At 58.4% G+C, this 15988-nt stretch overlaps 1 protein-coding gene across 3 annotated transcripts in view; it reads left to right on the top strand.

Moving 5' to 3' along the window:
- LAMB3 (laminin subunit beta 3) overlaps positions 1 to 15988 on the top strand; it is a 59578-nt gene that overhangs the window by 39547 nt on the left and 4043 nt on the right. For all 3 annotated transcript variants that reach the window (XM_055419002.2, XM_088845235.1, XM_088845236.1), the window contains 12 exons: positions 780 to 900; positions 1635 to 1823; positions 4562 to 4717; positions 5054 to 5250; positions 5433 to 5544; positions 6687 to 7065; positions 8408 to 8568; positions 8706 to 8926; positions 9203 to 9400; positions 9952 to 10096; positions 13995 to 14202; positions 15455 to 15596. In XM_055419002.2, coding sequence (XP_055274977.2) covers positions 780 to 900; positions 1635 to 1823; positions 4562 to 4717; positions 5054 to 5250; positions 5433 to 5544; positions 6687 to 7065; positions 8408 to 8568; positions 8706 to 8926; positions 9203 to 9400; positions 9952 to 10096; positions 13995 to 14202; positions 15455 to 15596 — 2229 coding nt within the window. The remainder of the gene's footprint in view (positions 1 to 779; positions 901 to 1634; positions 1824 to 4561; positions 4718 to 5053; positions 5251 to 5432; positions 5545 to 6686; positions 7066 to 8407; positions 8569 to 8705; positions 8927 to 9202; positions 9401 to 9951; positions 10097 to 13994; positions 14203 to 15454; positions 15597 to 15988) is intronic.

The following is a 15988-nucleotide window of genomic DNA, read 5'->3' as shown; positions in this document are numbered from 1 at the left end:
AATGCTTAAGTGCATCCAGAGTTGAAATCCAAGGAGTCAGAGGGAGCAGGCAGGCCTGATGAAGGATGTGCCATTCCAGCTGGGCAGGATCTCGCTGGTGAATAGAGCGAGAGGGGACTTCTAGGAAGGAGGGAGAGCATCAGTACAGGCCACAAGGTGGGGAGAAGTGGGGCTTATACAGGGAGCAGCCAGTTCAGCTCAGCTGTGCTCTTAGGAGCGAACGGAGGGCGAGCATGGAACAAACACAGTGCAGGCCCTCGCTGCCAGCCGGCGGGTGGTGAGCTTAATTTGGAAGATGATTAGCACACAATTGCTATTCTATTTCTGTACCTTAATGGGTCTAGTAACAATTCATCATCACAGTCTCATTAGCCAAACAACTGCAGTCATAGCTTGTTGGAATATAAATCTCCAGAGGGCCCGCAAGAATTGCAGTTTACCAACAAGGCTGTGTGAGTAAACTTCCAGGAGCTGTTTTGCATCGGGTAGTATGGGGATGGCCAAATGCAAGGACCAGGCTTTTAAAAACCCAACAGGAGGAGCAGCGTATATGTGCATGCATACACACACACACACGTATGTACACACATGCACACACGCACCACAAAAGCCAGCCTCTGGGAGTGTCAGAGGAGCTCAGTGCAGGCTGGAGGAGCTGGGGTCCGAGCTGGATGGGGTCTAAGCCAAGCGGGAGGGTCAGAGTGGAGAGGGCAAATCTGTCCCTGGGACGCTCCTGTGATGGTTCCTCCTGGTGACCGATGGCCCGGCCCCGCCCCCAGGTCCACGAGGTCTGCGTCTGCCAACACAACACCGCCGGCCCCAACTGTGAGCGCTGTGCGCCCTTCTACAACAACCGGCCCTGGAGACCCGCGGAAGACCAGGACCCCCATGAATGCCAGAGTATGAGCCTGGGATCCCCCACCTCCCCTGCAGCCACTGGCTGGGGTGCTGGCCCCTCTGGGCTGTGATGATCTCCTCTGGGACCCAGGGAGAATCTAGTCTTTATTATTAATATTTAAATCTATTGCCCCTGTCACTAAAGCTCTGCTTGCTCTTTGGGGAAGGAGAGGGCGTGTGAGTCGCATCCTCCCACCACCCAGACCTCACAGGGACCACAGGCGGGTTCGTACTTCTGATGCCACACGCCGTTCGTGCTAACCCGGGTCCCCCTTCCTCCAGCCTCTCCAGTGCTTTATCCTGTGTAGGACACACCTGGCCTCCCTGTTGTCATTCTTTCTCTTTCAGATGGGCCCCTGGGGGCAGGGCCCTTCCCTCCATAAATGAGGACAGCCAGGGTCCCAGCCTCGAGAAGGACAGTGACCCAGCAGGAGACCCATGGTAGCAGTGGGGGAGGGTTGGCATGGGACGTTTGAACGGCTCTCTCTTTGGCCCCACACGGATATCATCCTGGGATGAGTCCCCACACTGGGAGTTGGGAGGCCTGTGCTCTCTATTTTCCTTTTTTACTGGCTGTATGAACTGATAAATTAGACAAGCCTTCCTGGGCCTCAGTTTCCCCATTTTTCAGACCTGGGCATCTTACAGAGTCACTGGGGATGCCAGCGAGTTAGCGTGGCTTTGTAGATGCCAACAATGCAGGTCTAGCATTCAACCCCAGGAATCTCCTTTTTCAGGGTGTGACTGCAACGGACACTCAGAGACATGTCACTTTGACCCAGCCGTGTTTGCCGCCAGCCAGGGGGCACATGGAGGTGTGTGTGACAACTGCCGGGACCACACTGAGGGCAGGAACTGTGAACGCTGCCAACTGCACTATTTCCGGAACCGGCGTCCTGGGGCTCCCATTCAGGAGACCTGTGTCCGTGAGTAGGGGCTCTGGGGACCCCAGGCCTCATCTGTCTGTTAATCTGCTCTGGGCTCAACAGAGCGCACGTCCCTGGGGACTCACATGCCCTCAGGAAGCATGAAGACTTGGGGGCAATTGTTTTTAACTTGGCCGTGCCCTTCTAAGCAAGTCACCTAACCCCTCTGGGTGTCAGTCAATTGGTCAATCGGTCATTATGTAGAACTTAATTTGAGTATGGTGTTGCTTAGTCGCTTCAGTCATGTCTGACTCTTTGTGACACCATGGACTGCAGCACGCCAGGCTCCTCTGTCCACAGGATTCTCCAGGCAAGAATACTTGAGTGGATTGCCAGGCCCTCCTCCTGGGAGGAGGGGATCTTCCCAACCCAGGGATCGAACCCGGGTCTCCTGCTTTGCAGGTGGATTGTTTACCATCTGAACCACCAGGGAAGCGCTTTTTGAACACAGGAAAGAAAAAAGTCAATATCAGATACAGTTCCTGCTGTCAGGAAACACACAGACTGTTTGGTAGTGTAAACAGGAAAGTGAGGGAGCGCTTTGTGCATTTACCCGCCTTTACCAGGTTGTAATGTGGTTTGCTTTGTTTTCTGAATGTTGAGCTTCAAGCCAACCTTTTCACTCTCCTCTTTCACTTTCTTCAAGAGGCTTTTTAGTTCCTCTTCACTTTCTGCCATAAGGGTAGTGTCATCTGCATATCTGAGGTTATTGATATTTCTCCCAGCAATCTTGATGTCTAGTCAAGGCTATGGTTTTTCCCGTGGTCATGTATGGATGTGAGAGTTGGACTGTGAAGAAAGCTGATCGCCGAAGAATTGATGCTTTTGAACTGTGGTGTTGGAGAAGACTCTTGAGAGTCCCTTGGACTGCAAGGAGATCCAACCAGTCCATTCTAAAGGAGATCAATCCTGGGTGTTCATTGGAAGGACTGACGCTGAAGCTGAAACTGCAATACTTTGGCCACCTCATGCGACGAGTTGACTCACTGGAAAAGACTCTTATGCTGGGAGAGGTTGGGGGCGGGAGGAGAAGGGGACGACAGAGAATGAGATGGCTGGATGGCATCACCGACTCTGTGGACATGAGTTTGGGTGAACTCCGGGAGTTGGTGATGGACAGGGAGGCCTGGCGTGCTGTGATTCATGGGGTCACGGAGAGTCGGACACGACTGAGTGACTGAACTGAACTGAACTGAATGTGGTTTGCTTATTTTTCTGTTTCCGCCAGCACTAAGAACTCCTCTGTGGCAGGGATTGTTCTTGTATCCTTGGGCCCTAGCACAATGACAGATAAATAACTGATACTCCAGAAATGTTTACTGAAGAAACATAAGTCACCCAGGAGTGACTAAACACATCCACAAGGGTCAATGGGGCTTCCTGCGTGGCTCAGCGGTAAAGAACCTGCCTGCAATGCAGGGGTCCTAAGAGATGCAGGTTCGATTCCTAAGTCAGGAAGATCCCTTGGAGGAGGGCATGGCAACCCACTCCAGTATTCTTGCCTGGAGAATCTCATGGACAGAGGAGCCTGGCAAGCTACAGTTCATGGAGTTTCAAAGAGTCAGACACAACTGGAGTGACTTAGCACGCACGCAGCAAGGGCCAGTGAGTTTGTACAGTTCGAATCGAAAGCACTCTGATTCAGGTGGATTAATCAGGCAAGACTTTCTAGAAGAAGTAAGAGTCTCTGTTTTGAAAGCTGTGAAAGGCGCCCAGGTGTTAGGGTGAAAGAAAGTTGGTTCACTTGCTGTTGATATTATCTGCTTATGGAAAGAATGAGAAAAGCTTGAGTTTGACTTCTGTTTCCAGCACTACTTGCTGTGTGACCTTGAGTATGTTATTGGAACATCTCTGAGCCTCAGTTTCCTCATCTGTATGATAGGGATGCTGCTGCTGCTGTTGCTAAGTCACTTCAGTCGTGTCCGACTCCGTGTGACCCCATAGACGGAAGCCCACCAGGCTCCCCCGTCCCTGGGATTCTCCAGGCAAGAACACTGGAGTGGGTTGCCATTTCCTTCTCCAATGTGTGAAAGTGAAAAGTGAAAGTGAAGTCGCTCAGTCGTGTCCGACCCTTAGCGACCCCACGGACTGCAGCCTACCAGGCTCCTCCATCAAGCATGGTCAATTCTCAGGGTTATGATAGGATTACATAAGGCAACATGCAAGAGTGCCCAGCTCAGTGCTGGCCACAGAGTGGTTTGTTCAGTATATCATGCCAACGGAAACTTTCGTACTGTATAACATGTGCCAAGGACTTCCCTGGTAGCTCAGCTAGCAATGCAGGAGAATCCACGTTGTAATGAATTCCAAAGAATCTGCCTGCAATGCTGGAGACCCCGACTTAATTCCTAGGTTTGGAAGATCCCCTGGAGAAGAGCTAGGTACTACCCAGTCCAGTGTTCTTGTCTGGAGAATCCCAAGGACAGAGGAAGATGGCGGACTACAGTCCACGGGGTCCGAAAGAGTCGGACATGACTAAGCGACTAAGCACAGCACAGCAACACGTGCCAAGCCGTGTTCCACCTGCCTTATTCCTCATAAGAGGCCCTATGGGTGTTATATAATTATCCCCATTTTATAGATGAGCAAACTGAGGCACAGGGGAGCTTAAGTAACTTGGACTAAGGTGGTCAGGTTGTAAGCCAGGAAGTGGTGGGGGGATAAGAATTTGAACCAGAATGTGCTCCCAATGCTCTGCTTTTCCTCTCTGCCCTCCTGGCGCCGCCTTTGACTTGCAGCCTGTGAGTGTGATCCCGATGGGGCAGTGCCGGGAGCGCCCTGTGACCCAGTGACTGGCCAGTGTGTGTGCAAGGAGCACGTGCAGGGGGAACGCTGTGACCTGTGCAAGCCGGGGTTCACGGGGCTCACCTTCTCCAACCCGCAGGGCTGCCACCGTGAGTAGAGGGTCCCCGCCCTGCGGCGGGGCAGGCGGCCCTGGGGCCGGGCCATCGGGACTGCGGCCCACCCTGCTCCCCCTGCGTGGTGTGCCAGGTGCTGTGCCAGCAGCCTCCGGCAGACCTGGCTCGGAAGGGGGACCGAGCCCACCTGGGGGAGGACGGGCGGGTGGGCAAGCGGCCAGGTGCTGGGGCTGGTGGGAAAGCGTGGAAGCCTGGTCTTCCAGGTTTTCTGCGGGGGAGCGTCCCCGCTGGTTCATCTCCCTGATGCGTGTCCTCTGGGGGGGTGGGGGCAGGTTTGGGTGCCCCCCGCTCAGCAGCCCCCCTCCTGTATAGGCTGTGACTGTAGTGTCCTGGGCTCCCGGCGGGATGTGCCGTGTGATGAGGAGACGGGGCGCTGCGTGTGTCTGCCCCACGTGGTGGGCCCCAAGTGTGACCAGTGTGCCCCCCACCACTGGAAGCTGGCCAGCGGCCGGGGCTGCGAGCCCTGTGCCTGCGACCCGCACAACTCCCTCGGCCCCCAGTGCAACCAGGTACGCCGCGGGCTGGCCCCCACGCCCCTGGAGAGCCCCCCGAACGTCCCTCCCCGTGGCTCTCTGCCGTTGGCAGGCCCAAATATGTGTGCCTACGGATACGGAGCTTGCTTCCTGGCGGGACCCCCTGCGGCTGGGTTGCGCAGTGGAGTCCCGCTCGATGACCTGGCTCTCCCCGGCAGTTCACAGGGCAGTGTGCCTGTCGGGAAGGGTTCGGGGGCCTGACCTGCAGCGCCGCAGCCATCCGCCAGTGTCCCGACAGGACCTATGGAGAGGCAGCCACAGGATGCCGAGGTGCGCTGTCTGAGTGGCGGGGACTAGGGTGGGGCGTGCAGACGCCATGGGGGGTGTGTGCTCGGGTGGGCTTGTGCTAGGGGGCATGCGGGTCTGTGGTGTCTGGGCCCTGGCAGCCAGTAAGAGTACTTGTCTGCTGCTAGCCCAGCCCCACGGAGAAGGCACTGGCAAGCCACTCCAGTACTGTTGCCTGGAAAATCCCATGGATGGAGGAGCCTGGTGGGCTGCAGTCCGTGGGGTCGGTAAGGGTCGGACACGACTGAGCGAGTTCACTTCCACTTTTCACTTTCACACATTGGAGAAGGAAATGGCAACCCACTACAGTGTTCTTGCCAGGAGAATCCCAGGGACGGGGGAGCCTGGTGGGCTTCCGTCTATGGGGTCACAGAGTCGGACACGACTGAAGTGACTTAGCAGCAGCAGCCCAGCCCCATGTCCCCGTGTTTCCATGTCCCTGTGTCTCCATGTCCCCGTGTCTCCATATCCCCATGATTCCATGTGCCCCTGCCCCCATGTCCCCGTGTCCCCCTGTCCCCGTGTCCCCTTGTCCCCCGTCCCCGTCCCTCTGACCCCATGCCCCCATGTCCTCAAAACCCCCCGTCCCCGTGTCCCCCTGTCCTTGTGTCCTGGTGACAGGAGGGCTGCTTTGCGCCTCTCTTCCCTGAGAAAGCATCTCCCAGCTGTGGGGAAACGCCCTCCTCCCTCTTCACGGATGCAGAAAGTGGGCCCCGCGGGGGTCAGTTTGGCAAGTGGTGGCCAGAGCAGGCAGACCCCAGTCTGTTCCCAGCCCTGTCGCCCCGGCGGGGTTGCTCCCCCTCTCTGGGCCTCGGCCTCCTTGCCTGGGAAGGGGCACCCTGCGCCGGGTGCTTGCGCCCGTGACAGCGGGAGAGCAAGCGTGCCCACCCCGCCAGAGCGGGTGCAGGCCGGAGGCGCTCGTGCGCTCGGGGCGCGCAGCTCGGGCCGCGCCTGCACGAAGGGGCTGCTGAGTGAGCCCCGCCGCCCTCACCGCGGTTCCGCTCTGGCCTTGACAGCCTCGCTCTGAGGCCTAAGACCCCGAGGCCAGATGTCCTCTCCAGGGCGCTCCCCGGCGGACGGCGCCCTCCCTGGCCGCTGGCCCCTGACCGTCCTTTCTCGCGCCCCAGCTTGTGACTGCGACTTCCGGGGCACCGAGGGGCCGGGCTGCGACAAGGCCTCGGGCCGCTGCCTCTGCCGCCCCGGCTTGACCGGGCCGCGCTGCGACCAGTGCCAGCGGGGCTACTGCAACCGCGCCCCGGTGTGCGTGGCCTGCCACCCCTGCTTCCAGACCTACGACGGCGGCCTCCGGGAGCAGGCCTTCCGCCTGGCCGGCCTGCGCAACGCCTCTGCCGGCCTGTGGCCCCGGCCGGGCCTGGAGGACCGCAGCCTGGCCTCGCGGATGCTGGATGCCAAGAGCAAGATGGAGCAGATCCAAGCCACCCTCGGCGACGCCTTGGTCACGGAGCAGGAGGTGGCCCAGGTGGCCAACGCCGTCTTCTCCATCAGGTCATTCCCTCTCCCCACTGAGCCATGGGAGTCCACGGAAGGGCCCATATTGCTTACAGCCCTTTACCGTCTACCAAGCCTTTTCCTAGCACTTCCCTGATGACCCAGAAAGTAAAGAACCTTCCTGCGATGCAGGAGACCAAGGTTCGATCCCTGGGTTGGGAAGATCCCCTGGAGAAGGGAATGGCAACCCACTCCGGTATTCTTGCCTGGAGAGTTCCATGGACAGAGGAGCCTGCAGGGCTAGACCATGGGGTTGCAAAGAGTCAGATAAGACCGAGCAACTTCCATGCTTCACTTTCGGGCCTTTTCATGGACGCCTCTCTTTTTCACCGTCACTGCTGTCCTGGGAGGTTGGTGGGATGGGTGTTACTACGTCGGTCTTGCCAGTGAGGAAAAGGGCACAGCTTGGTGACATGACAGAACCAGGTGTCCACAGAGGGGCGGAGTCGAGGGCCAGGAGTGCAGGCGCCAGCCCAAGTGCCTGGCACTGCCTGCAGGCATCAGCTTTGGATGAGTCACCCTGGTGCAGGCCATCCGAGGCTCTAAAAGTAACTTGTGTTTGCCTTTGGAATGGGAGCAGCCCCACCCACAGCCCCCTCCTACCAGCAGAGGCCTCTTAGTGAGGTTTGGTTCTGAAGTTTTCATAATGAGTTTTGCCTTCCCTGACCCCTCACTGACTCGCTGATCGTGGGGGGCCCGAGCCACCCTGGTGTGCAGTTGGACTCGGTCTCAGAGCCAAGCAGGGAGACTGTGGGTATCTGATGGGCTGGGTGTGCCGGCCAGGGGCCTCCTGAAGGATGGTGCTCGTGAAGCAGAGGCTGGCAGCGGAGAAGGGGAGGCTAGTGTCAGGGACCTGGTCGGGTGGAGCTGCAGAGGGCCGGGGAGGGAGGAGTCTCTGCAAACTCAGTGACCATGGGTCAGGGCAGGTGACCTCCTTCAGGCGGAAACGGACCGGCGGGTGAGCAGCTCTGGGAGCCCTGGTGGGGAGAGGAGAGACCCAGTTGCCTGGGGTCCAGGTGTGGCTGATGGCAGCCTGTAGGAACCCCAGGAGGAGATGGTCAGGGAAGCTCCTCGTGAAAGCTGGTGTGGGGATGCAGAGGAGAGCTGGGAGCCTTAGGCTCACACCCGTCCAGGAGGGAGAGGTTTTTCTGGATCTGCCTGTGTAGGGATGGAGGGAAACGATGCCTGCTTTAGCCCGGCAGAATCCTCTCCCGTCTGCACCTTTCCCTGACGGCCTCTATTTCTCCTGACTCGGTAGCTACTTCTCAGGGGGGATGACTAGGCATGGGGAGGCAGCTCCTCTCCTATATTTTAGTGGAAGCTTCTCCTCCTACCTTAGGCGGATGCTTCAGGGCCTTCAGCTTGATTTACCCCTGGAGGAAGAGACCTTGTCCCTCCCAGGAGACCTGGGGAGTCTGGACAGGAGCTTTAATCGCCTCCTCGTCACATATCAGAACAAGAGGGAGCAGTTTGAAAAGATAAGCAGTGCCGACCCTTCAGGTGAGCGGGGTGAGCGGGGAGCATGGAGACCTCATGCCGGGCCAGGCTTCTGCTCCCCTCCCGCTGTCCTCCGCCTCCAGGCCTGGGGGGTCCAGGCCTGGCTCAGTGAACCTCTCTACTTTCCCCTCCTGGACCAGGAGCCTTCCGCATGCTGACTGCAGCCCACCAGCGGTCATCCCAGGCTGCTCAGCAGGTCTCGGATAGCTCCCGCCGGTTGCTGCAGCTCAGGGAAAGCCGGAGAGAGGCAGAGAGGCTGGAGCAGCAGGTGGCGGGAGGACCAGGAGCCGGTGGTCCCCAGCTCGCGGCCCTGAGGCTGGAGATGGCCTCTGTGCCTGATCTGACGCCCACCATCAACCAGGTGACACCTGTTGTGGAGCTTGACTTTCCCCCTCCGGCCCCCCGGCCCGGCTTGTCACACACCAATGGCTGCCCTGCCGTTGTAGACCCCATCGCCACCCCACCCGCCCTGACCCTCAGCCCCTGCATGGGCTGCTCAGCAGCAACCAAGCCAACCAGTTTCTGGGGGCCCGGTTGCCACGGGGATGTCTGTTGGCTGTTGGCTTCCCAGGTGTGGGATGGGAGTGGTTGTTGTGGAGCCTTGGGGACCCCCTTTGATGCCCCCATCTCTCTGCAGCTCTGTGGAGGCTCCAGGGAGTTGCCTTGCACCCCGGGAGCCTGCCCTGGGGAGCTCTGTCCCCGAGACAACGGCACTACCTGTGGCTCCCTCTGCAGAGGCACCCTCCGCAGGGCAGGCGGGGCCTTGCGGACAGCGGGGCAGGTGGCCGAACAGCTGAGGGGCTTTGGCGCCCAGCTTCAGCAGACCAGGCAGATGGTAGGTGTGGCAGGGGGTGGTGGGCGCCCATAGTGGGGGGAGGCAGAGGGGACGGAGCCCCTGGGTGAGTCAGAGCTCCAGGAGACACAATCCCAGAGTTGTCAGCTGACTTACCTGCATGGCCCCACAGCCAGCAGGGCATCTCAGGTGACTCTAGTGGTAAAGAACCCACCTGCAGGAGACATAAGGGACTTGGGTTCAGTCTTTGGGTCGGGAATATCCCCTGGAGGAGGGCATGGCAGCTCACTCCAGTACTCTGGCATGGAGAATCCCCATGGACAGAGGAGCCTGGTGGGCTACAGTCCATGGGGTCACGAAAGACTCGGACATGACCTAAGCGACTTAGCACGTGGCACGCATCACGGCGAGTGAGAGATGGAGGCCAGTGTTTCTACATCACTTCTTGCGAGGCCAGACCAGGCTAGTTACACGCCTCCCAGGTGGATCCTGGGTAGCCGATGCCTGCAGAACCCCCCGCCACTCCACGGGGGCTGCTGAGAGTCTCCCTCGGGGGCTTTGACCCCTGCTGACCCCATAGTGTGTGTCCGCAGATCAGGGCAGCGGAGGAGGCCGCCTCGCAGGTCCAGTCGGACACTCAGCGCCTGGAGACGCGGGTGAGCGCCAGTCGCTCCCAGATGGAGGAGGACGTCAGACGCACGCGGCTCCTCGTCCAGCAGGTGCGGGACTTCCTGTCAGGTGAGCCGGTCCTCACCCTCCCCTGGGCTGACGTGTCCACGCCTGCTGGCCCCCGATCCCCCACCCCCACCTCCCATTCCCCCATCAGCCGCCTCCTCCTCCTGGATCACTCCCCGTGCTCGCCTGGGTGGCTGCTTCCTCTCCCACCTCCTTCCGGCCTCTTCTCCACCCAACAGCCTGAAACATCTTTGAAAGATGTGCAGGTGGGGTGGCATTCCACACACACCTAACATCCTTCACTCCACGGCCTCTGCCACCTGCTGGGTCTGGCCTGGAGCCGGTCTATTTGACTCACAAACTGTCCTTGAACAGGCCAGCTGTCGCTAATCTCAGGGGTGCTCTCTCTTCCTCCGCCTGGGATGCTCTCTCCAAGGCGACTGATTCTTGCCCTCCAGGTGTGAGTGTACCTATCTCCCTCGAGGGGACTTTCCTGATCACCAGCTCCAGTCATCACCCTCCCCCAGCCCCCTCTGGAGCTGGCCCTTCCCCGCTCTGAGCCTGTGGTTGTTGAATTCTTCTATCGACGAGTGTGTGGCTTGTCTCTGCACTAGACTCCCAACTCCAAGAGGCCAGGGATGGCTGTGTGTCTTGTTCACTGTGTCCCTGGTCAGGCCCAGAAAAAGCGCCCAGTGTTGCTTGAATGAGTAAAGGAACCCGAGGCACTCCCGTGCTGCCCTGGGGAGTGGCAAGGATCCCAGGACAGGACTCAGGAAATTTGTGGAACTTTGGGCGAGTTGCTTTCCTCCTTGCCTCCGTGTTCGCGTCTGCCAACCGAGGTGATAGTATTTCACAAGTTTATTCTGGGCATCAAGCAACTGATGTAAAATGTGTTTTGAAACACAAAAGGTGCCTCAGGAATATGAACCAATATTATTAGATTTTTGGTCCCTGCCGGGGTATTTGCTTGGCTGGGAGCCGGGGGCCTGGTGTAACGACAGTGTTTCCTCCTGCTACCGTAGGGATGCCTTGGCTCCAGGAGACTGGAGCTCCCTCCTGAGTGCATGGGGCAGGTTGGAGAGAGGCAGGAAGGATCTGCCTGTGGTGCCCTGAGGGGCCCTGGGCCAGGCTGAGGCCAGCACCGCTGGAGAGTCTCAGAATGGGGACGCGCCACGTGCATGCCGGCCAACGGGGCCTGACAGCGTGGATGAAGGGGCAGGCAGAGTTTGGGCTCAGCCTCCCAGGTAAGGAAGCCTTACCCCTGAGCGAAGCCAACTAAGGCTGACCCCCACGCCTGCATCTACCCCAGTCGGAGGTGAGAGGGGGTCGGGAGCCTGTCCTTGGGGTGCTGCCCCGGCTCCTGTGAATGGGCAGGGAGCTGCCGGGCTGCGGGGCATCTGCTGTCCCCTCAGCTCAGACTGAGTCCTGGGACAGGACGTGGGGCAAGAGGAGGAGCAGGGCCTCAGCCAGGACGAGAAGGAGCCAGGACGGTTCTTACAGTCTCCAAGGCCGTGGGTTCTCGTGTCTAGGGTCCTACTGCAGGCGGCACGCGTACCAGCTGCTGTGGGCACACAGGGTCACCCAGCAAGGGCGGGAGAGCGTGAGGCCAGCGGAGGAGGGAGGGGACCCCGCCTTTCCCAGGTCTTCAACAGAAGTGACAGAAATAATAAATCAGGTGTGTGGAGTTCTTACTAAGTGCCAGGCACTGTTCTAAAGTGCTTCGCGTGTGTGACATTGTTTAATCCTGCGTGCCTACCACTCTGTAGATGAGGTTAAGAACCTGCCCACGGGCACCTGGCTCGAGCGGGTGTGGGTAGGACTCGCCTGACTCCAGGCTCCACACTCAGATCACTGCACTCCGAGGTGGAGACCCCCCACCTCACCACACACACACACTTGCTTCCTTGTGTCTGCTCATGTTCATCTTCTCCTTGCTTTCTCTCCCCTGCCCTGCCTTGCTGCTGCTGCTGCTGCTAAGTTGCTTCAGTCGTGTCCGACTCTGTGTGACCCCGTAGACAGGCTCCTCTGTCCCTGGGATTCTCCAGGCAAGAACACTGGAGTGGGTTGCCATTTCCGTCTCCAATGCATGAAAGTGAAAAGTGAAAGTGAAGTTGCTCAGTCGTGTCTGACTCTTAGCGACGCCATGGACTGCAGCCCACCAGGCTTCTCCATCCATGGGACTCTCCAGGCAAGAGTACTGGAGTGGGCTGCCATTGCCGTCTCTGCTGCCCTGCCTTGCGCCTGGCTAATTCCTATTCACCCTCTAAGCATTCTCTAGGTATCTCAGTCTCCAGGAAGCCTCTCTGGACCCGTCAGAGCGGGTTAGCTGCCCCTCCAAGGGCACCTAAGTGGTTAGATGCCCCTGCACAGGTGCTGCCCTCACACCCCATGCTTGGCCCCATCACCCAGGGCTGTGCTCCCTTGTCCCGCTAGATTCCAAGCTCCATGAGGGCAGGGAGCAAGTCGAGCCTGGTTTGCAGCCTCTGCGCCCCATGTCCTGCTACTCAGAGCAGTGAAAGTTTGCTGAGCCCACCCTGAGACTCAGAAGCCCACAAAACTGTGTAACTCAGACCAAGCCCTAGGGCGCAGCTGAAGTGAAGCGGAATGAAGGAAAAGCAGGTGCTAGCTGGGGGTGTGCTCGCCGTGGGCAGCTTTCTGGAAAGGCGTGTCTAAGCTGAGTTTTGAGAGTAGGACTCTGGGTTGGACAAGCAGTTGATGGTCTCTATTGGGAGGTCCTTGTGAAAGCAGGTAGTTGGGGAAAAGCTCACTTGATTAAACTCAGCTGCAGTCATGCCCTGGGCTCCTGCAGTGCACTGCTCTGGCCCCATAAGAACCCAGTAGCAAAGAGGCATGGTTTCCACTTTCCAGGAATGTCTTTCCACCTGGCATGGGGAGGGGACTCGGTCTGGGACCTGTGTAGCCACCTGGTGAGGAAGCTTTTGATTGCAGAACAAGGCTAGACCTGGGGCCCCCAGAAAAGTTCCAGTCACAGGGCAAACCATCTGGATAGGCGATGCCCCCTTCCTTCCCACGGCGGTACCAGTGGAATCTGTAGAGTGACCACGGGGAAGGAGACGCCACCTCTGCACGTCTGATCTTACTCTCTGACCCGGAGGTGGTTTGTGAAATTCCTGATAATTGTTTCCTATCAGCTCCTTTCACAGGTTGGGAGACTGAGCTCAGAGAAGCTAGCTAACTTGGCCCAGTGGGCTTGAGTAGAAAAGGGGAAGCCTGGGTCTGGAGCCCCTTCAGGCACTCATTCTCTGTATGTAGAGTGCCTCCGAGTGCCAGGCACCATGCTTGGGGCTGGGCTCTAGCCATGGCTGAATGCCAGCCCCTGTCCTCACGTTGCTCACATTCTAGTGGGGAGTCAGACGGAAGACCCGACAAACGAGTTAACTGTTTGGCATGTGGGTGGTGATAAATGTTCAGAACGATGAAGCTGAGAATGAGGAGAGGGAATGTTGGCAGAGGGTGCAGATTGCCACCCTCGATTGGATGGCTGGGGCCCGCCTCCCTCAGAAGGTGACATGTGAGCAAAGCCCCGATGATCTCGACCCGCCTTTGCACAAATGAGCACTCTGGCCCAAGGTGGAGGGGTTATGTGGCAGGGGTCTTACTGCCAAGGAAGCAGTTCCAGTTCCTGGCTGGTGTCTCCACTCCAGGGCCGCTTACATCTGCACTCCAGGCATTGTTCGGGGCCAGCTGCCTGGCACCGCCTCCTCCTCCCCAGCCTGCAACTTCCTGTGGTGCCACATAGTTGTTGCAGCTGTGCCAACACCCCTCTTCCTGCAGCAGTGCGCCCGAAATCCTCAGAGCAGGGTGCCCGGGAGGGAAGGGTGGCAGCTCTGTGGGCAGGCTAGATGGAGATGCCACGGGTGCTGCTGGGCCTGGGGGAGGCCTCTGGCCTTGGGGGAACGTGGCTGGGCTCCCCCAATCCAATGGGTGGCTTGTCTTCCAGACCCCGACACCGACACGGCCACCATCCAGGAGGTCAGTGAGGCCGTGCTGGCCCTGTGGCTGCCCACCGACTCGGCCACAGTCCTGCGGAAGATGAGTGAGATCCAGGCCATTGCGGCCAGGCTCCCCAATGTGGACCTGGTGTTGTCCCAGACCAAGCAAGACGTCGCTCGGGCTCGCAGGCTGCAGGCCGAGGCCGAGCAGGCCAGGTATGACCCGGCGCCCTGAGCTATTCTCCCAGGACCGGGCTGGGGTTTTGTTCCCTGGCTGTGTTGCTGTAAATCAGAGGGGTCCTGGGAGACAGGAGGGGTGCTGACTGTGTTGGCAGATGGTCAAGTGATACCCAGCGTCCAGGTTCAGGTTCACTCGGCATGGCCCCACCTTCCGTACTGGAAACCGTCCCCAGGGGCCATCTCAGCTCTTGTGGTTGGGAGAGTTCAGTTCAGTTCAGTCGTGTCTGACCCTTTGCAACCCCATGGACTGCAGCACGCCAGGCCTCCCTGTCCATCACCAACTCCCGGAGTTCACTCAAACCCATGTCCATCAGGTCGGTGATACCATCCAGCCATCTCATTCTCTGTCGTCCCCTTCTCCTCCCACCTTCAGTCTTTCCCAGCATCAGGGTGTTTTTCAATGAGTCAGCTCTTCACATCAGGTGGCCAAAGTATTGGAGTTCCAGCTTCAACATCAGTCCTTCCAATGAACACCCAGGATTAATCTCCTTTAGAATGGACTGGTTGGATCTCCTTGCATCCAAGGGACTCTCAAGAGTCTTCTCCAGCACCATAGTTCAAAAGCATCAATTCCTGGGCGATCAGCTTTCTTCACAGTCCAACTGTCACATCCATACATGACCACGGGAAAAACCATAGCCTTGACTAGAGGGGCCTTTGTTGGCAAAATAATGTCTCTGCTTTTTAATATACTTCCAAGGAGTAAGCGTCTTTTAATTTCATGGCTGCAGTCACCATCTGCAGTGATTTTGGAGCCCAAGAAAATAAAGTCAGCCACTGTTTCCACTGTTTCCCCATCTATTTCCCATGAAGTGATGGGACCAGATGCCATGATCTTAGTTTTCTGAATGTTGAGCTTTAAGCCAACTTTTTCATTCTCCTCTTTCACTGTCATCAAGGGGTGTTCATCACTTTCATCAAGTGGTTGGGGAAAAGCCCGCTTTATTAAACTCAGCCGTAATCATGGCCTGGGCTCCTGCAGTGTGCTGCGCTGGTCCCCAGAGGAGACAACAGTACAGAGGCATGGTTTCCACCTTCCAGGAATGTCCTTCCCTCTGGCACGGGAAGGGGGCTTGCTGGGGTCCTGGAATGGACAAGCTACTCCCGAGTTAGTACTCAGTTTCTTGCCTTGGCCGGAAAGGCTACTGTCCAGGACTGGGGAGTGCCTTCACTCAGAGTTCTCTGCTGAGTGAATTCTCCGCCGTCCCTTGTGCCTGTCTCTCCCTAGGAGCCGGGCCCACACGGTAGAGGGCCAGGTGGAGGAAGTCCTGGGGGCCCTGCGGCAGGGCACGCTGGCACTGCAGGAGGCCCAGGACACCATGCGGGGCACCCGCCGCTCCCTGCGGCTCATCCAGGACAGGGTCGCTGAGGTAAGTGTCACGGCTTCCCCCACCCACGTGGGGGAATGGACGTTCAGACCCGGGTGCGAGGCAGAGACAGTGTCAGGAAGGCACCTGGCTGGGAGCTGAGATGGGGCCCTAAAGAATCAGGGGCTGTAAGCCTGGGGCCTGTCTTCGAGCTTTTAGTTTTCTGGCCCCGTGACTGATGGAGAAGCAGGGGTGACCTCTGAGCTCCGGCAGGAGTAAGGGGGGGATGGTCAGCTGAGCCGGTGAAGGCTGGGAGGCTTGCATGCTGGGGGCAGTTAGGGGATTGGATGGGGGTGATAATGATGCCCTGATTGGAGGCATCAGTTTTTGTGACCCAAAAACTGGAAAGAAGACTGAAGGTTGCTGCCTATGAGACCCACCCCAAACCCCCAGTC

This window comes from Moschus berezovskii, chromosome 17 (genome assembly GCF_049115385.1).
Source record: "Moschus berezovskii isolate FMDL1 chromosome 17, NW_MosBer_1.0, whole genome shotgun sequence".
Lineage (NCBI taxonomy): Eukaryota > Metazoa > Chordata > Mammalia > Artiodactyla > Moschidae > Moschus > Moschus berezovskii.
The sequence above is the reverse complement of the archived record's forward strand: the minus strand, read 5'-3'. Positions and strand labels throughout refer to the sequence as shown.